At 29.5% G+C, this 22,563-nt stretch overlaps 1 protein-coding gene across 1 annotated transcript in view; it reads right to left on the reverse strand.

Annotated features, from left to right (window-relative positions):
- Positions 1–1,951: 1,951 nt before the first annotated feature.
- Positions 1,952–22,563, reverse strand: part of LOC146997855 (uncharacterized) — a 47,610-nt gene continuing 26,998 nt past the window's right edge. Inside the window, exon 4 of the mRNA XM_085816216.1 lies at positions 1,952–20,694. Coding sequence (XP_085672342.1) covers positions 20,649–20,694 — 46 coding nt within the window. The 3' untranslated portion in view covers positions 1,952–20,648. The remainder of the gene's footprint in view (positions 20,695–22,563) is intronic.

Genomic DNA, 22,563 nt, shown 5'->3' on the forward strand with positions numbered 1-22,563 from the left:
ATGGCGGTGTGTCCTTGTGCGGGGGTGCACGTCAGCATTAAGATTAGGTAATTCAGTATTTATTGATGGCATAATGAACCATGCTCTTTATTTAAATATTTTAAAAGATAATTTAAGATTATCTTCCCAAAAATTTGGTTACTGGGAAAGCAACCAGACATTTGAAAACTTTCATAAGTGCTGAAGATATCCTATACAATACACTAACTAACGAAAATACTAAAATATTTACTAACATGCGCAGATTTCTTTAAAGTGTACAAAGATTTGTTGGGTAACTTTTCTGCTACATTTTGATTACTGATTTTTTTCAAAAAAAAAAAGTTTTACTGTGTTCATAAAATAACTAATGTATTTTTGTTAAGAGAAATTTATAGTTATTATTAAAAAATTATCATTCTCAAATAGTAATTTGTATTAATGACTAAAGCTATATTTCACTGAAACTCGTATGTATATGAACAACTTTTGTGAGCCACTGTATATTTCACATTTAATTAATGCAAATAATGTTACGAGTTGGCTACATTCCAATGCGGAAGTCAGCCAGTATTGTCTACAACATGAATTTTATAAGATTCTGTGAATAATATCTCTTTTTTGATATATATATATATATATATATATTTATCAATATTTTGCATACACAGAAATATATACTAGTAACACACATAGAAACGCTCGTCACGTAATCTATTAATGTCAGAAATCTTTTTCTAAACACTGATTCAAAATATGTCCTTTTTTTGTTTCCCTCTAGATATGAGAGAAGCTTTAGTTAAGATTTTATTATTTATATGGAGTCTAACCAACATAAAGACATTGTACAGTTAGAAAGAACTATTATATTAATTTTCAAATTCTAAGGTGATATACTTTTATGTAGACCAGTTCTGCATTATTTGACATACTACTTAAAATTGGTAAAAAAGCATTTTATTATTTATATGGAGTCTAACCAACATAAAGACATTGTACAGTTAGAAAGAACTATTATATTAATTTTCAAATTCTAAGGTGATATACTTTTATGTAGACCAGTTCTGCATTATTTGACATACTACTTAAAATTGGTAAAAAAGCATGTGGTACCATTAAGAAGATATAAGTCAAGGTAAGAATATGCTACAAGGAAACAATCTGCAAAGAAACTGGCTTATGCATTTGGCAAGTACAGTAATCAGTGGCCTTTCAGTCAACCAGCAAAATAATAAGAAGGTGGAAAAATTATTTCTACTATTAAAATTCCATCTAAATCAGTTATTAAAGAAATATCAAAACCAATAACCCATCATTATATAGCACCCGCAAGTTAATATTTATCAAGAATTTTTCGTTATTAAAGGCATTTTCAAGCACAAATGTGTGTTGTCTGTAGGAAGCACAAAAAGAGATGAGACTTATATTAAAAATGTGAAAAACGTGATACTGATCTTTATGCATTTCAAGATTATATCATTAAATACTGTACATTTAAAAATGTTTACATAGAGATTACAAACAACCTGAAGAACTGGAGGACATGACATGCTTTGAGAAGACGAACTTTCGTTTGTGAAGACTTTCTTCTCAAGGCATCTCAAGGTGATAATGTTCAAGCATAAAATATATGCCTGAACTTAAGACCGTCCATGTGCAATGTAGACACTTTCAACGTATATTGAAATGATTGTCATATTTTTGTTTATGATGTGACAAAAGGCTGCCCATTCTGTTCTAATATATTGTATTTTGTTTTACTTTCTGAAGATTTAATTTTACCCGTTAATATTTTAATCACTTATTATTTTAAACCTCAATTCTGAAATATGAATCGATAGAACATGGGATGGATTAAAATCTTTAGTGGCTGTATGTTGGGCAATCCTGTTGTTAGCCAGATTTGAAAAATATTTGGAAGGTTTTGTGTGATGTGCTGACTGGATAAAGGAAAATGAGCTGAAACTGAAAGAAGCATTTAGACAGTTAATTTATCATAAACATATTAACACATATCTTTCTCTTTCAAACAAACAAATCACAATGTAAAAAAAAAAAAATTAAACATTTCATTTTTACCTCAAAGGTAAGCATTTTTGCATAGTATATTTCATACATTGCTAGTATGAGGTAACAGAATTTTATAATTTTTTTTTTTAATTAGTGCTGAAGAATAAACAAACTTTTCCAATATTGAACACATGTATTCATATCGAACAACAAAAATATCATTTTGATTGAATGGCATTTACATTCTGAATTTAGAAAGTTTTTTGACTATTTCTTTGTATCAAAACAAGAAAGTTATACATTCTATGTAAAACAAACACATATAAACATATAAATTCTGTTCATTGACTATCTCCATGAGAAAATATTTGAACTTGAAAAAATAACACAATTTCTGAGGCGAACCAACAACTGCCTGAATTTGCAACAAAGAACTTTTCTTCAATCAACAAGAATGTTAAAAAATTAATTTACATACATCTACACACATTACAGAATATAAAATTATACCCCTCTCATGTACGATTTACCTAAAGAATAATTAAAAAGTTTATTTTCAATTTACATTTCTTGCATAGCATTCAGTTTATTAGGGCAAGAAGGAAAATATTAATTTTTTCATAATCAGCTAATGTATTACTTCTTTATACAAGAAAATAGTTCTTTTTTTTTAATTATTAAAAAAGGCATTTAGTCGGGACCATGTGGTTAAAGTCAAGAAATACTGGTATCATGATAGAAGTATTTTCAAGCAGTCTTCATAGATGCTTTTGTGGCTTTCCTGACATACATGAAAGAATACTCCTTAAAATCCTCCAGAATAGTATTTTTTCCTCATAGGCTGATAGCTTTAATTTACTCTGTCATAATTAAATAATCCTTTAAAAAGAATTAAATAATATGAAGTGACGAATAAAAAGAACAAAAGATGGCATTTAACAAAAGGCAGAGGAAAAGAGACAAATCTTTTAGAAAAACTATGTTTTATAAATCGACTAATAAGAAGCAAGAAATAACTGCTAATACATTGTATGATGTTTCTGTAAATTAAAAGTCAAATCACTTATTCAAGATACAAAAATTAAAACTATCACGACTGCTGTCCATATCTTTCTAAATAGTTTCCCTCTTAACTAAAACTATAAAATGGATTATAAAGGAGGGATATTTTAAAAAGTACACCCACATTACTATTCAATCATTTTCTCTCAACAACATCATTCTGAAGTGACTGATCCAAAGATACAACTAATATGACTTTAAGAAAAATTTAACTGCAAATGATTTTTGATGGAAGAAAACTTCTCCAAGATAAAATAATAACATACAAAGAAAAGGGAGAAAAATCAGAAGGAATAGACACATTATTTATTAACACTCAGGAGGTGCAAATATATAAAGAGCATTAAATGCTGAGAGGAGTATAATATTTAAGTATTACTGATATACAATACACAGCAAGATTTAATGGGCTCATATTTAAAAGGCAGCTTTAACAGCTTCTCTTGAGAGCAATATAACACAGGTACCTAAAACAAATATTTTATAGTCTAATTCGTAAATACTATTAATGAACATATTTGCTACTTGAAAGTAGGCTATGACTTTTGATACACAAAACACAGCTTAAACATTGCCCTTAACACATGCTACAGTTTATGCAGCGAAGCATAATTGAAAATAACTGCTAAGGCAAACATCGCATTTTAGAAAATGACATGATTATAGTATTCACAATCACATGCTAACTTTTCGTTTTATATCTATTAGCAAAACTATAATTAATTATGATTCAAAAATATCTTTTTACATAACATATCAAAAATCATTTTGAAATTTATTTTGTAACATGCATACATATGTACAACAACTACATTACAGTTTTACTTTTATTTACCTTGAGATTTTCTCTTTATGTATGTATACAAACAGAACACAGCTGTTAATATTATGCAATGATAATAAAAAATATTGTACCACAGACAAATATTGCACAGAAAAAGCACTGGCAAATAAAGCACATACAGAGTACCTACAGATTTCATAAATATTTAGTTTACATCAATCCATTTACAGAGATTTTTCAGTGAAACAGACAACAAAATGAGAGGGACAAAACTTCCATTTATAAAATAGTTATTATGAAAATATAATTTGCTACATCAAATATCTTTTGAATAATTAAACTTAAAATACATTTTCAGGCGATATGAATAATGGCAGTAATCATTTCAAGAATATTTTTATTGATTAAGCTAGCAAATAATTTCAACAAATACCTATACTTTTTATAGTTACAATAAATAACTATAAAAATCTTCATATAATATGAATCAAAAACAGATACAAATATCTTTTTGACTGAATTTTAAAACTATGTACTTTCTGCAATATGCCTAAATATTTGCTTTTATGTTAAATATTTAAATGCTGCTATAATGGGAACTTCGATTGACGCCAAAATGCAGAAATAATTCAAACATAAATGTCTGCCTCTCTCCTAAAATAATGTTTCCACCCTTTATGGTTTCCTTTTAACTACATACCAAGTCACTCACTATTAGCTTTGATGTGTTTGCATTTGTTGATTTGTAAAGGAACTAAAAGTTTATAAAATTATGAAATGAACACTTTTTTTAAATCATAAAATACTACCAAAGACTTAACAATGTTCATTTCAATGAAACTGTGATCTAAAAGTGTGACTTTGTTAATTGGAAACAAACGACGACAAAAAAAGTGCAAAATGAATGTAATAAACTGGTCTGGAAGATGGGACACTTTGCATCTGCAAAAGTAAGTTCGTTTGTTTTTCGATACAAGACATGAACACACTCAAATTTTACACAAAATTCAATTTGGCAAATAAAATTTTACAGACTAGAATAATTATTTTAACCAGTCTGAAGTACTCAGATTGCCACCAGTCACCTTAGCGCCAATCAAAGTTCCCAATGCAGTTAATATGCAAGTACTCATAATATGGTATAAAAAAAACAATAATTATGTAATAAATGCACATGAAAAATGGCAAACACTGTATTAATTCTAAAAAATGTTTTATAAAAACTACAACAAAACATTATAAAAAGTGTATAGTCGAAATGTTTGTAAAGTCATAGAATTATTTAAAACTTTTGATGGTTTCGTATTGTGTAAATATTAAGCTCTACATTCAGGAAATGGGAAATTGAACATTAAGTAAAATGCATAGTGAATTAGAGGTACTGATTAGAATTTTAAAAATATTTTACAAAAATAAATAAAAAGAAATACATATCAGTCAAAGTAAGTAAAATAATTAAATGAAAAAGTGAAAAGAAATTACTTTTAGCTTACAAAAATTATATTCATTTTCCTCAATGGCAACAAGACGCAATAATTAATTTGCATTCAATAATATATGGCAAATGATTGCAAAATGAAAGTAAAAGAAACTTTCTGTGAAAGAGGCTGTAAATTCCATGTTATTTAGTAAACTTAATGCTATTAAAGTACATTTACTTGCAAATCTTAAGATTATAAAAGAATTTATGAAAATGATGTACCATGCATATTTCCTTTTGCTTTTGTGCCATTCTGGCATCTTTAATTTTCTGTAAGTCTTGCTCTTTTTTATTGCATTTTTGAAAATTTATCCTATTTTTACTATATTTGATTGACTCTCATTCATCAAGTTATTACTTCTTTTTTGAGTTTCTTCATTATATTTAAACTATAACTGCTTTTAGAGCACTTAAGAAGGTTTCTAGTAGAATTTTTAAATAATTTGTTGCTTACTTAACACTATGCACTGTTCCATACTAAAAATTTTCAGTCAAAAACATAATGTATCCAAGTATAATATCTAAATATCTCACTATTATTAATAATTTTTTGATTACTTTAAAAGCAAGTTAGATTTTAAGCAGTTCTTAGTTATATATATTATTAAATTAAGAAAACTGACTCTTTAAAATGCAGTATGACCTCTGGTCCCTTTAATTTTATTTCATTTCAGACTTCGATTACCTTAAAAATAGTTATTCTTATTACAGATTTAGTTGTAACATAAATGACAGAAAGAACAATATATCTTTCATTCTTCCTAGTGTCACTTTTGAAATTACTTAATCACTATATTAATTCCTAGATGCATAATTTTATTGCACTTCATGATTTTAAACCATAAATTAGCTGACACATTTCTTATGCAACTGAATAAGCATTCAACACTATATAAAACACACGTAACAGTTTTATAAAAGAAGGAGATACTGTAAAACTGAGAAATATTTTTATTAACAATCATTTTCTTTATGACAAATCCAGTTAAATAGCTAAAACACATTTCTAAGCATTTAATTTATAAAAAATCGATCATACTTTTGTTTGCTTTGTACAGTATTTAACTGCCTGAAATAATGAACATTTGATTGTCTCATATAAATATGTATACAATTTACTTTGCTTATTTCACAAGAGCTAATCAGAAGTATGGAAATACAAGACAAGAGATATATACACAGATAAATGTATCACAGTAAAAACAAGTTTTTTATGCAAAAAACTAAACAAAGCACATACTGGCATGATGTAAAGTATGAATACTTCATAACTTGTAAAGCACTGTTTTATCATGAGTTAAAAAAAATAAATTAAGATATTAACTTTAGTTATAATAATAAAAAAATCCTCATGACTTAAGCCTTTTTTCTTTTTCTAAAAGCACATGATTATGGTTTCTTAAACTTATAAAGACAAATAACTAAGATATCACATCTAAAATAATCATGCACATATTCCATATTATGATACTACTATTCAAAACTATGGAACAAAAACATTGCTTTCACTGTGATATGATTCATATGATTTTACTCAGCAATTAATTCATGCATAATATCATAAGCAGACACAACAACAAGAAAATAGCATTTTATATGGAATATTCGTTTTTATACTAAAAGACTACACATTACAGCTTCAGTACAGGTTATAGTGCATAGAGATTTCACACATTACTTGAAGCATATATGAATACATATTTTAAAGACTAAAATTCTTATGAATAATTTTAAAATAGGCAATTAATATACTGGAGCAGGAAGGGCATTTAATAGAAGGATACGACAAAGGAGTGAAGTCACAAATAGATGTTATGGTAAGAGGGAAAAAAGTAGAAACACTCACAGGATGGAACTTTTGATTAGTGCTGAGCTAAACATTCACTGATATGTACATTTAAAATTCTTCTCTAAAATAAATCACTGATAATTACATTTAATGCCAAAAATGTTAGATTAAATCTTATCTAATGTTCTTTAAAAATATAGCAAACTGACAAAGTCCTGCACTGCTTTTCGAACAAAATAAGAGTAGTAAGCAATCTCGAAATTAATTGTTTATTGCTACTATGAGAAAATTTTAATAATCTGTCTGGATGAGACAATAGCGACAAAATTCATCTGGCATACAAGCAGATTATTAATAAAACTCTTATAGAACTTGCAATATTTTGTATCATATAACACTCAAAAGTAACTTTAAATTAAACTGATACCCAATATTGATACAAATCATTGTTTTCTCCATTTAGAAGAAAACAGTCATTTAATACAAAAGGAGTAAAAACTTGGTATGATATTCATTTGCAATAAAAAATGCTTCTCAACATGATCTGTTGTCATAGATTTTATAAAACGTTTGCATGGAATATAAATTTAAATGCAATGACATTAATATTTTAATATGTGGTAATTAATTTAATCATAAATCTAGAATCAAAAACCAGATTAAATGGTTTCAATGTCATACTCTGTATACCAGACTGTATATATTTTTGATTCTGGACTTGAATTTTTTATTCATTATACATATTTTCAGTTAGACTGTTACCAATAACATGATAATAATAAATTTCAGAAGCAAAAAATTTTAAAGGAAAAGTGAAAGAACCACATATTTATAAAAATATAATTAAAAAAAAACTTTAGGTTACTTGACAGAACTAACAATTACACATATGTAATGTAACATGGGTGTGTTACGATTTTCCACACCTCAGAAATAAACACTGAAAATTTAGAAGTCAATAAAAAAAAGACTTATTACTAAGATTAAATCTTCTTCATAGAAATGCACACACACACACACATATTCCATTTTATTATAAGCAATCTGAATGAAAAAAATACTGCTGAAAATCTCCAGATACGAAAATATGTTGTATAAAGTATTAAAATTAAAACAATTTTTACTAAGATTACTAAGGTGAAAAGAAGATCACTAAAAACAATTTTAAGAATGATTATAATTAAAAGTTATTATGTAAATAAAATATTTTGTTAGACTAACAAGTAAGATTCATGTATGTAATTAGATTATTTAATCTGTATTACGATGTCATAACAATTTCATTCTCATGGGTAAGGATATTTAGTTGCGAGATTGTAGATCACATTTTAATGATGAAATGGCAGTGATTCCTAAATATTTCAAACTGATGATTTATAAGATTATATAAAAATATTGCAATCATATATAATGTGTGATCCAATTAAAATTAAATCATTTTTTGTATGTTTGAACTCTTTAAAAAGTTACAGTTTGTTCATATATATATCTGATTCAATTAAAAGAACTTGTAAAATATGCAGACACTCTTTCAATAAGAAGATAAGCAGGAGATTTATACTAATTTTTCACATGCGCAAAAAGTCATTTGCTTTCTTTTTTTCAAGTTGTGTCAATGCAAATATTCCTAATAAAATAATGATAAGTTAAGCAGAAGTACCAGAGCTTAATTCAACCACATTAAAGTGGTTGAATTATGTTCTGGTACTTTCTAACTGCTTGTGCTTGTTCCACACATATACCTCACTATATAGCTACCCTTTATACAACATTTCACTAAAACGGCCTTTACAAATTATGGTAATTTTTTTTATATGGCCCATAATGTCTCGTTACACAGCCAATAGCAGTACTTCATTTAGTTTCAGCTTCTCCCTTCCAGTGGCACTGCTTTATTTTGCTTTTGTCAACACTTTATTCACTGTGCTATCACTCAAGCAGTTTCCAGTAACTCAGTAGTTTGATATGTTAATTCCTGTTTTATTTGTTTGCATTAATTGCTGAATTATAAGCATATTCGGTAAGTATGAATTAGAAAGACTGTATTTTCATTACATATGCAATTAATTCATTAATTCTTTCAAATATAATCATTACTTTTTTTAGGAAAAAATGCTACCAAAATGTCTGAAGTTGGATATTGATACTGATAAAAAGAGAAGCCAAAAAGTCTGTCACACTAAAGATCAAACTAGAAGTTTTATATCACATGGAAGATGGTGGAAAAAATAGTTAATATTTTTTATGCAATAGGACTGGCACAGACCACAGCTCAAAGCATTTGGGATAGAAAAGAAGAAATCAAAATGCAGTTGTTATCTGTTGCACATTCCAGTTTTTCACAATTAACCCATTCCCTGCCATGATCCCCATATGGGGATCGCCTACATTTGTATACATTGTGACGTCATGCTGTACCTGGGTGGTCCCTTACGGGTGGTCATGCTTTCCTGAAGATTGAAACTAAGGGTAGAAATCTTAAACAAACACGTGGACTCAGTTAGTTGAGCTCACGAGTTTATTTTTCTTGCTCTCTCGTTACTTTTCACGAGAAAAATAATACAGTTATTTTCAAAGCACAAAAAAGATACTTAGGAACAATTATTTTTGTTGTACTGAATTTTCCTTGATCATTGGTAAGTAATTAATGTATTTATATATTATTTATCCTCATACTGTAATTTGGATGGGTACAATGAACCCAGATATATCGATCCCCATTTGGGGATCATGGCTGATACTGACTAAAATTGTCAAAAAACTGTTTTTCTTTTTTTCCAGGAAATGTCGCGAAAAGATATCTTTCTTTAAAAGAAATTGAAGAAATTGTAAATGCTGATGATTTTTTTGCATCTGACGATGACGACGATAATAGCCCCATAGATATTGTTGAAATTCCACCAGAGTGGGTTGATGAGATTTCAGATAATGAGGATATGGATGACAACGTAATTGATGATGAAGAACCACTTGATGTTCCCGGGTGTGTTGAAATTCACCGTGTGGCAGGATTTGAGGACAATGTTTTAGTGAATGTAACTGAATCTTCAGCAAATGAAGTAATAAAAGATACCGGCTTCACCTGCTAAAAAGAGAAAAGAAGTATTGACTTCCAATTGGAAAAAGAAGCACCCTAAGTACTCAAAACTATATGAAAATACTGACGTTATAGAGACAAGGCGAAATGATGTCATTAGAAACCTCAGAGGAAAATCCCCGGTAGAGTGTTTTGAAATACTTTTTGATAATGAAACTGTCACCTATGTCTGTAATATACGACAGACAGAAAAACAATCGTCAATTTCAGCTTTCTAATAACTGCCTAAAAATTTATTGGAATGCTTCTTTTCACTGGCTATCATTCATTTTCGCAAGAACAATTATATTGGTGTGAAGATGAAGACATGAACATTCTGTGTGTTAGAGCATGCATGAGTCGGAATAGGTATCTGGAAATTAAACGGTACCTACCTATCAGTGACAACTCTGATTTAGAAAGGATTCCACTAGTGAACGTGATAACCTCTTCAAGATTCTCCCATTGATTGACAAGCTGAATGACAAATTTCAACAATTGGGGGTGTTTTCTGAAAGTTTGAGCATTGACGAACAAATGGTTCGTTATTATGGATATCATTACCTCAAACAATTTATACGTAGTAAGCCAGAGCGGTTTGGGTTCAAACAATGGACTATCTGTTGTTCACAGACTGGATATTGTTATGAGACTCAAGTGTATGAAGGCAAATCAAAGAAATTAGGAGATGATGAAAGCATCAGTGGGCTTGGGACATTTGTTGCCCTTCATATGGTATCTATTCTTCAGACACCAAATGCTCACAAAGTTTACTTCGATAATTTTTTCACAGGATTTTCTCTGATGAAACATTTGCAGGACATTGATGTTAGAGCAACAGGAACTGTTCGATTCAAAAGAATGAACAAATTCCCTATTGCAACAGACAGAGAGATAAGGAAAAAAGAACGCGGGGCATATGACTACAGATTTGATTCCCGTAATGAAATTTTAGCTGTCACGTGGAATGACAAGAGTTATGAAAGGCTTCTGTCTAATCATGAAACTAGCAAACCAATATCAGAGGTGAAGCCATGGAGTAGAACAGAGAAGAAAGATATTCAAGTACCACAACCCAAACTGATATCAGAATATAACAAATACATGGGTGGAGTAGACAAGATGGATTGGAATGTTCAAAAGTACATAATCAGAATAAGGGGGAAAAAATGGTGTTTTCCTTTGCTTACTAATGCCATCAATGTAACACTGGTTAACGCCCACGCACTGTATTGTATTTCAAGTGATAAAATTCCATTGCTAGATTTTAAGAGGATGGTTGCTATGATATCTTGCTTTATCTTCAGAACTCTCAGATGCAAAAAAGGGTGGAAGGAATTCTTTCACTAAAGGATCAATTAATCGTGTTCTTACTGTTATCAGAACATCTGGTAATCATTATATTGAACGCACCGAAAATGGTAAACAAAGAAAATGTGCAGTGTGCAAAACAAATGCAAGAAAACAATGTGGAAAATGTAATGTTGGATTACACGTAGACTTGGCATTAAAAGTAGATAGTATCAGCCATGATCCCCATTTGAAGATCGGACTTAAATTTAAAATTTCTGAAAAAAAATTTGACGCATTTATGAGAAAAACATGTTTTTCTTATTATTTAGATGAAAACTAACAGAAATAAAATAAAAATTGATGAAATAAAAATTTGGCAGTTAATGGGTTAACTTACTAGAGAAGCACCAAATTTAAAAAAATGGAAAAATTATTAGATATGTAAATTGAAAATAATAATCAATGAAGGATACCAATGAGCCAAATGACTATCCAAGAAAAGGCTAAAAGTACTTGTATTTTGAAAAATTCAAGAGAGAGGATAGTGATGAATTTATGACAGATGTAACATTTCATAAAAGCTGAGGTTGGTTTGAAAAATTCAAAAACTGTCCCAATTTGCACAACTGAAAAATGAAAAGTGAAAGAGCTAGTGCAGATGATCATACAGTTAAAGAATATCCTAACATTTTGAAAATAATTATTGAAAGAGGTTTATACCAACCCGAACAAGTTTTCAGTATAGATGATGAGACTAGACTCTTTTGGAAGCAAATGCATGAAAGAACTTAATTTAAAAATGTCAAAAGTATGCATCTGGAAGAAAGGTGACAAAAGAATGATTAACTATGCTCTTTGGTACTAATGCTGCAGGTGGTTATAAGCTAAAATTACTTTTAGTAGACCTTTCTGAAAATCCACCAATTATTTTAAAGGGCTAAACAAGAAAAAATTTCTCATCATTGGGAGATTCAACAAGAAAGGTTAAATTACCAAAATTCTCTCTGAAAACTGAGCCAGAGCCTGCTGTGTGCCAACAGCTAATTGCAAAGATCTTGTCGAATGCACTTCTTTATTTTGAACACCGTATGAATATCCTTCTTCAAAATGACCACTACAAAAAAAGCAATGCTGAAGTGTCTCAAGGAGTAATCCCAGCCATTGCCTGTTACAAAACTCTGCTGAAAGAGATAGAAAGGAAGGTGAAGCGAACAACTTTGCATCTCTATTTTAAACTGGGTCTATCCGCAAAAGTAGAAAGTAAATATTGTAGAATTTAATAGCTTAGTGATTCTTCATTTTAATATTCATCAAACAGTTACTATACAGTACTTTTTAAATATATGTATAAAAATGTACATTCTTTCTTTCTTTTTTTAAATTTATATGTTTATTTTTGGATATTTGTGCTTTCACTAAGTAAACATTTTTATAGGAAATACTTTATAAAAAAAATTGGTACAGATCCAATTAAATATGTATGGGTTTGTGTCAAAATTATTGATTCATTATGCTGCTTTTCACTTTAAAGCAAACGTTTACGGAACATATCTAGGCCATAAAGTGATATATGGGTATATATACATAGCATATTCGGAAACTAAGTACCGTTTCATTCTAGCGCCGTCGCAGCGCTGTGGTAGGCACCCCGCGCATGCGCACTAGTCTTTCTTGTTCACTGACTTTCAATTGTAGCCATTTTGGTTGCTCTATGTTGTGTTTTCAGTTTGCTGTGCACATTCAAAATGTTTAAGACAATGAGTTCTCCTGCTGACTGTGAGATTCGTGCAGTGATTAAATTTTTGAATGCGAGGGATGTTAAACCGGCCGAAATTTATCGTCAAGTGACAGAAGTTTACGGTGAATACGCGATAAGTGATGGAATGGTGAGAAAGTGGGTAAGAATGTTTAATGCAGGTCGAACAAATGTCCACGCCGAGGCTCGGAGTGGTCGGCCGTTCTGTTGTCACCGATGATTTGGTAAGGAAAGTTGATGAAGCAATTCATGAGAACAGACGCTTCACAATGACAACTCTTTCAGAGGCATTTCCACAAATTTCACTTACTGTTTTGTTCGAAATTGTGTCTGACCGCTTGAATTATCGCAAACTGTGTTCCCGATGGGTTCCAAAAATGCTCACCGATGTTCACAAAACAAAGCGACTTGGTAGTGCCCTGACATTTCTTACACGTTACAGTGATGAGGAAGAAAACTTTTTGAACCAAATTGTGACAGGTGATGAAACTTGGGTGTGTCATTTCACACCAGAATCGAAACAACAATCGACGGAGTGGAGACACACTCATTCTCCGAAAAAACAAAAGTTCAAAGTGACAATATCATCACAAAAAATCATGTGCGCTGTCTTCTGGGATAGGAAAGGCATTTTGCTTACTGAATTTCTTTCCAGAGGTGAAACCATTAATGCGGCACGACATTGTGAGACTTTAACAAAACAAAGGCATGCCATTCAAAACAAACGAAGAGGAATGCTCAGTAAAGGAATTGTGTTGCTCCATGACAATGCTCGCCCCCATACTGCTGGTGTCACTCAATCGTTAATTCGACAGTTTCATTGGAAGCAGTTCGATCACCTGCCGTACAGCCCGGACTTGGCGACGTCCGACTATCACTTGTTCCTGAACATGAAGCGCGAGCTTGGTGGCAAGTGCTTTGAATCTGACGATGACATGAAAAATGCTGTGGAGTCTTGGTTATCGAAACTGGCGGGAAGTTTCTTTGACGATGGTATACAAAAACTGGTCGTCCGCTATGACAAGTGTTTGATCATTGGCGGAAACTATGTTGAAAAATAGTTTAAAACATGTATTTTCATGTAAAAATAAAATTGGATTCGAAAAAATTGTTTTACTATTTTTTTTTTTTTTTTTTTTCAAAACGGTACTTAGTTTCCGAATACGCCTCTTATATGTTCCACCAAATGTCACTTAACATGAAAAAGTAGAATGGATCATGTTTTAATCCAGCTGGAGTACTTAGAATGGAAATCTACAAGAATTTAAATCTAAACCCCAACAATTTTTATATAATCTTAATCATTCAGAATTACGTATTGTCTTTATCTTCAGAAGCCACAAAACATTTTTCTTGCAACTAAACAAAACAGTATACCTTTTTAAAACGGTTTTCTCATTTTGATTAGCTAATATAATTCACTTGTCCTAAATAATTACAACAAGCCAGCTAAAATCATTCTTTTACTGAAATAATGTTAGACGAAATTAAATAGTTTCTTTAAACTGAATATCAGACATTAAAAACAGCATTCTTCAAATGAAATTAACACCGAAGAATATTGCTAATTAAGAATATTACAAAATCTCAGGTTACACTGAAATCCCCCCCCTTTTCTACATTACTTTTGTGTTTAAAAGATTACCCATGAAGTATTGTGATAATTATTATGATACTGGACCAAAAAACTATGCAAATTTTTTGCCAGTGTAAAATAAGTTTTCCAATTAATTTTGAATAACATTCTCACATATACTTTTTCAAACTGCTAAGCTTTGACATTATGCTATGTTACGACAATTATCCTAAAAACATTTATATTGACGAATTTCACAATGATATGGCCCCCATGTTCAACTGAAATTAATTAAAAGAAATTCAAATTAATTTAAATTAATGAAAAGAAATTTTCTTCACTATTAATCATATAAAATTCTACCAAATATCAGTAATATATAATCTTTGTAGATTTCTCAACTTCATTTTTTTTAGAAAATTATTTTACAAGCTGTAGAGGAATTTTGTAATAATAAATTTATTATTTACATTTAGGAGATTTATAATAAAATTTAAATACTTCAGATACTTCTGAAGTGTAACAGACTATTTTAGAGTTTATTGTATTATAGATGATTGGTGTGTGTGTTTGTGTACATATATATTCTATTGCTAACTTACAGGCCTATTTAAATTTTCTTAGCCTGGTAAATAGCCCTTTACCAGTAAAGAGAGGTCCTTCTTTATGCTTTTTAGACCATTAGACAGAAATAAATTAATTTATTTCTTCTGTTTGATTAAAAAACTTTTTTACTAAGAAACTAGTCTCTGACGACAACTTTAACAGTAAAATTATCTCAACAATTTAAGGCTACCATCTCTCGAACAGAGTTTTTTTTAACATGTCACCAACAACTACTTTTCTCACCCTTAATATGACAACCCTATTACATTCCATTACTGAGTACAATTACACTTTTGCCATTTCGTTTAAAATTTTGCAAGCAAGTAAGTTAATTTTAATTTCCTTTCTGGCCTGACATTCTTTTATATTAAATTAAAATTCTCTACTTTTAATTTAATATATAAGAATGTATTAATCTTGATTTTACTTTTAATTTAGCTTTTGAATCTAACATAATGTATTAATTTGTACATATTTATATTAATATCTTCTACACACATATTAATTTGTATAGATTTCAATGGTTTTTATTGTTTTTGTAATAATATGAGAGTATTGGGGAATGATTTTTCTAAAGTGAGGATCTTGTTTAATTTAGTTCTTAATGAGAACCTTAAATTTAGAAGAATACATTACTCATTTTTATTTCAGATTTTATTTATGAAATATGTTATGGCTTAAGCAGACTAATTTCTAATAAATAACCCAGTTTTATTCATAACTTATGATCTAACTCTAGCAAAATAATTAATTTGATCCTCGCTAGGAAAAAAGATGAAACACTCTCATTTAATTTAATTATTTTTATTTGATAGTGATTCCCTCTGAAAAGTTAATTAACCTACGATCAGTGACAATAGCTACCTTTTCAGTACTTTAAATTTTACTTTTTATTTTTACTATTTAAAATTTTTACGATTCAAAATAATAATTCTATACAGCTTTTAAATAATTTTTACTACAATAAAAACCTAAATACTGACTTAAAATATTGACTATAATTTATTCCAATAATTCATCCTTTTAATAAAATTTCTGTTCTATGGAGATGATATACAAAAAACCTTTTCTTATATATATAACAATTTTTGTCAACTAATACATAGTTAATAACTCAAAATCAGCAATTTAAAATACTTCAAAGATTTCAAAATTTAGATAATGATAATAAATTATTTGAGTCTATATGCATAACTAAAAATCAGCAAATATATGTTACTTTAAGCCTGTTTATGAATTAACCAGATTAAATGCATTAAAATATGAAAATAGAGAAAAAGATTTTCAGTATAAATCATTAGCAAGAGAGTTCTATAGAATATTCTTTAGAGCTATTTCTATAGAATATTCTATAGAACATTTTAACCCACTGAGCAGCATGACCATCTTTATCCAGCCATGAGATTTTTTGTCACTTGGGATATACTAGCTCATAATTTAAGATATTTTGCTTCCTTACTCTCTTTAATAATATAAATGTCATTTTAAGGAATGTAAATTTATGAAAATAGAGATTAAAATAAGTAATTATAGAAATTTAGCTAACAAGTGCTTCACGACAGATCCAAAATCCTGCACTTCTCAGAAGGTTAATATGCTTTCAGTATATGAATTTTATATAGTCTCCCGTTAACTTGACATACACTGATAAAATTTATGTACATTATGACTAATTTCAGAAGGACATTTTTATAACAACAATAAGGATTTAAAAACATTGTGTTGCTTTAAGTATACAATCAAGAACATCCTATTATAATTCCCTTGAAAGTAACAAATAAATACAAATTCAAAAAACATGTATTTACATACACATTTAATACAGAACACACTTCAAAACAAAATGAAAAAATATTCTTGAAGTAGGAATTAGTCATTATTGCAATATTAGTCAATAGATTTAAATTTACTTATCACAGAGATGCATACATATATGTACAATATACACTTTGTTGGTTTACACGCTCTAAAAAATGGATTCAGCTGCACTGAATAAAAGAATGGCATTTGCAACTGAAATCACAGTAAGCACTTTGATTTTGCAACATCTTATGTATAAAATTAATGCTTTATATATGACTTTGTTATTATCACTAAATCACTAACATCTCTTAACAGTGCATAACAGCAATAAATATTTTACAAAGCTGCATCATGATTGAACTCAGTTAAAAATGAATTCTGATATAGGCATTCACTTTCAAATATGACAGATCCAGATTAGAACAAAGGCATGAAACAGATGCTATTTTTGCACAAACAACAGATTTTTACGTGTCTCTTCCAACATTTCCAACACTATCTATTTCGTTAATTATGTACTCATTTTATCAGTATGAAACACACAAGAAATAATAAACATGAAGAAAATGCAAGATGCTGCTTACTAATGCATTTTTCTTATGCCAGTCAGGATTTTACATAAAATATAATATTTTTGAAAGACTTTTAAAAATAGTTTAAAATGACAAAGCAACATTTCTTTACAGTTGCTTCTATCCCCCCAAAACAATGTTCATGATTTTCCAGCTCTGCTCTTACAATGAATACAAAATTAAGCACTATTATGTTTCCCACTATTGCTCCAACAGTTAATAATCATCATAATATTTAGATGTGAAGTTTTAAATGAGAGCAAACTTTTTAGACAATGATAAATGTACTAACTTCACAAGTCAACTAATATTAAACCTAACATACAAGAAAATGCATAGGTGCTAACAGATCATAATTTTAAAAGATCAAACACTATCATAGATATAGTTTTAAAAAAATAATTACCTCCCCATTTACACCAAAACAGCATTTTTTATTTGTTTTAGTAGCAGCTTATGCCACTAGTCTTTTCGTTGAAGTCAAAGCTAATGTCCAATTTCATATTTAAATGTACTTTATTAACTATATGAAAAATTTCTGCACAAAGTGATATTTCAAAGCTTATACATATAAAAATTACCTCTTATATTAAATATCTGAAGGAAGAACACTTCAAATTTTGGTACATTCCGATTATCTGCACCCCCACCAAAAAGCTACAAATTCATTGCCCTTGGAGAGTATATGGGAACTCACTAGCAGCTAATTTTTTTCTTTTTTCTAATTTTTTTTCAAAAGGCAACAGCCATTTTGAAACTGATGGCATACTAAAAATTCCATAAAAGAGCACTCAATCAATAAAATTTAAAAAGAAAGAAACATCAGTAATAAAATACTTACCTTTTTGTGAAATCTTATAGTAATCATTTTGCATTGTTGCTCACTCCATGTATACAGCAATATGTTTTTTTTTTCGGGGGGAAGAACTCACAAACTCAGCAAATGCATTTCATGAAGTTGTTAATGTGCATGTTTGTGCTACCCTGAATCTATACAACATCAACCAAAACAGACACTTTCTAAATGCATATTTGGTATACATATATATATAAACACATTTTTGGTTGCACTGTGGGAAACTACATAATTATTTTGGTGGCATATTACTTTGTCTCATTAATACTTTTTTACGACTTTTTTGTGGGGGTGAAGATACTAAAAATTTAGCCAAATTTTTTTTAATAAATTCATATAGGTAAGAAAAGTTATTATGTTTAAATTTAAACAGTGAATACTAGTAACGTTACACTAATTTTGCAATCATATAACTGTCAGTTGAGGACTGAATTAAATATTATACTAAGTAAAAATGAGACTGCACCATTACCATCCAAATGGTCAAGATATTGCAAATTACCAGTAATGTGATGATGTAAAATTTGCATCCTCAGACAGACTTTAAAATACTTTTTTGACAAGCTGATATAGCAAAAGAAGGAAACATAATGAGTTCAGTTCAAATGGATTCACTATACTACTTGTTTTACTTATAATTATAAAAAGAGATAACTAAAATTTTAAGAAATATTTCTCGAAACCCTCATACAGAAAAATAATGATTGGATACCACGAAATTACGAATATCATGGAATTTTTATAAAACCCAACCAAAATTGAAAATACCATTAATAAAAAAATTTAAAGAATTAAATAAGCATAATTTTAGAAAAGCTTTTTAAAAATCATATGCAGTAATAAGCTAAGTCTTTTCATAATAAAAAATGTAGCAGACACAGTCATATAAAACTACAATTATTAACTACTGGAGAAAAGTAAAATAAAAAAAGAAAGAAAATCGGGGGCTCAAACTATTAATCCTTCCAATACTACTGGAAGCAATAACAGCAGAGTTTTAGTTAATTAGCATCAATATGAAATATAATAACTATTTTCAATTAAGGTTCCAATTTATTTCATGACAGAAAACTCCCCTGTTCCTCTTTGGCAAAGTGCATAAGTTATTACTTTTCCTGTTTGATCTATTTTCTACCAAACATAAAAATAATTTTAAATAAAAAAATACAGCTTAATTTCAAATTAAAAGGCTCCAGTGATTTGAGAATTTTCTATAAAGTCCAAGAAATATTATAACTAATCAAAATACTCAAAACATTATCAGGTAGGCATTAAAAATGTTAGATATATGTTTTTATTAAAAAAATTATATTTAAAAATATGAAATTATACTCAATTTTTATGTGAAATTAATGCGAAAACTTTAAATTGCTTTGGAGTTACAGATACTAACATGAAAGTAAGATTTCTAAAAACTTATAAGCAGTAAAATATATGTAAAATACATGCTAAAGAAACTTTTATATAGCATGCATTTTATATAAAAGTAGAAATCAATATGGAAAATAATCGGAAAAAATTAGCAAAAGCATATTTGATTTTCACAAATTCATGCACAGGATAATTATTACTGAGTCAGGAGTTTTTTGAAAAAGATATCCAAATTCAACATTACTAAAGCAATATGCAGCATATCATTTCAGCTTTGTTTTCATAAAAATATACGACAGAAATCACACCTGATCAGTAAATAATTCTGATCAATTATGATTTCAGCATTCAATTAAATAAAATATTTTATTCTTTGGTTTAATCAATACTTCTGGATCTGCCTACAGGATAAAAATTGCAATCTGACGAGTATCACTTTGGCAATTTTTTCATTTGATAAATCTACCAACAACAGTTAAAATTCATATAAAATGCAAGTTGCCAAGACAAAATTGATCTTGGTGTGTCTTGTGGACAGGATTGTCAACAACCCGTACAGAAGATGGACCACTGCTTAGAAGAGTTTGATTCGATGATACTTTTCTTTTTAATTCCAGGAAGACTTATTAATGTCTTCATTCATCTCCTCGCAAATATGGAAATTCATCATAGTCTCTTTCTCTGTAAAGAAATTTAATTTCAGTTATTCTAAAGTACTCAATTTGTTTCAGTAATTAAAAAACTTATCAAGTGTAGTTAAGAAATAAACACACATTAATTTCTTTCAAGTTTCCTGTTTTATGTACAATAAAAGTCGATTATTTGAAATACCATAAAAGCCTAAGTCATGCTAGGAATTATTAAGAAATTTTTAAAATTACTATTACTCCACTGCATATTTCGTTCAGCTAAATTGCCCATGTCGCCAAGAAGTGAGTTACAGTTCTGAGAAAAACCTGACATCTAGCTGTGATCCTTACTTCTCAAAATAAATCTGTATTATTTATTTAGACTATCTTTTTCTGTGATGCAGCTCTAACATACATAGAACAAGAAACGTAAAATTATGAACAATATTGTCATGTTGCTTCTATGCTCATAGTAATTACCTATAATAACAATTCTATACTATTCAACTACCATTTAGTCCCGCTTATGGATAATCAAGACTCAATTGAAATTTCCTAATTTTACATGGGATTACTTTTCCTAAATGCTCCCAATTTTCTTCCATTTTTTGGAATTTATATTTGTTCTTAATACATCCTTATGTAATACACACAATGTATATAATACTATTTACTTAGTATATTTAATTTTAGACTTAGAAAAGATGAATGTACACAAAAATTTGAGCAAATATTATACTTTCATTATAATAATTTCAATTTTTAAATCAAGAATTAGTTATTCTCACATCTTTCTCTATGCAATACACTAAAAACGTTTAAATCAGTTTTATTCTTTGTTTTATACAATGAAAACTTAACAAGAATAATTCAAAGGACATTACAATACCCATTATGTAGCTTGTATTAATTCCATGACCACTATGATGACTTTGTTATAACTTAAAACATTGTTTTCCCCCCTTTTCTTTGCTATCCCCACTTTTAATTCTACTTTTATGCAAATGTACGTAGCGTATTTGGAAACTAAGTATAGTTTCATTCTAGCGCCGTCGAGGCGCTGTGGTAGGCGTCTCGCGCATGCGCACTAGTCTTTCATGTTCACTGACTTTCAATTGTCGCCATTTTGGTTGCTCTATGTTGTGTTTTCAGTTTGCTGTGCACATTCAAAATGTTTAAGACAATTAGCTCTCCCGCTGACTGTGAGATTCGTGCCGTGATTAAATTTTTGAATGCGAGGAATGTTAAACCGGCCGAAATTTATCGTCAAGTGACAGAAGTTTACGGTGAATACGCGATAAGTGATGGAATGGTGAGAAAGTGGATAAGAATGTTTAATGCAGGTCGAACAAATGTCCACGCCGAGGCTCGGAGTGGTCGGCCTTCTGTTGTCACCGATAATTTGGTAAGGAAAGTTGAAGAAGCAATTCATGAGAACAGACGTTTCACAATGACAACTCTTTCAGAGGCATTTCCAAAAATTTTACGTACTGTTTTGTTCGAAATTGTGTCTGACCGCTTCAATTATTGCAAACTGTGTTCCCGATGGGTTCCAAAAATGCTCACTGATGTTCACAAAACAAAGCGACTTGGTAGTGCCCTGACATTTCTCATGCGGTACAGTGATGAGGGAGAAAACTTTTTAAACCAAGTTGTGACAGGTGATGAAACTTGGGTGTGTCATTTCACACCAGAATCGAAACAACAATCGATCGAGTGGAGACACACTCATTCTACGAAAAAACAACAGTTCAAAGTTCAAAGTGAAAGTCATCACAAAAAATCATGTGCACTGTCTTCTGGGATAGGAAAGGCGTTTTGCTTACTGAATTTCTTCCCAGAGGTGAAACCATTAATGAGGCATGATATTGTGAGACTTTAACAAAACTAAGGCGTGCCATTCAAAACAAACGAAGAGGAA

Source organism: Stegodyphus dumicola, chromosome 4, assembly GCF_044657685.1.
Source record: "Stegodyphus dumicola isolate Sdum_Otavi_A_Nest chromosome 4, ASM4465768v1".
Taxonomy (NCBI): domain Eukaryota; kingdom Metazoa; phylum Arthropoda; class Arachnida; order Araneae; family Eresidae; genus Stegodyphus; species Stegodyphus dumicola.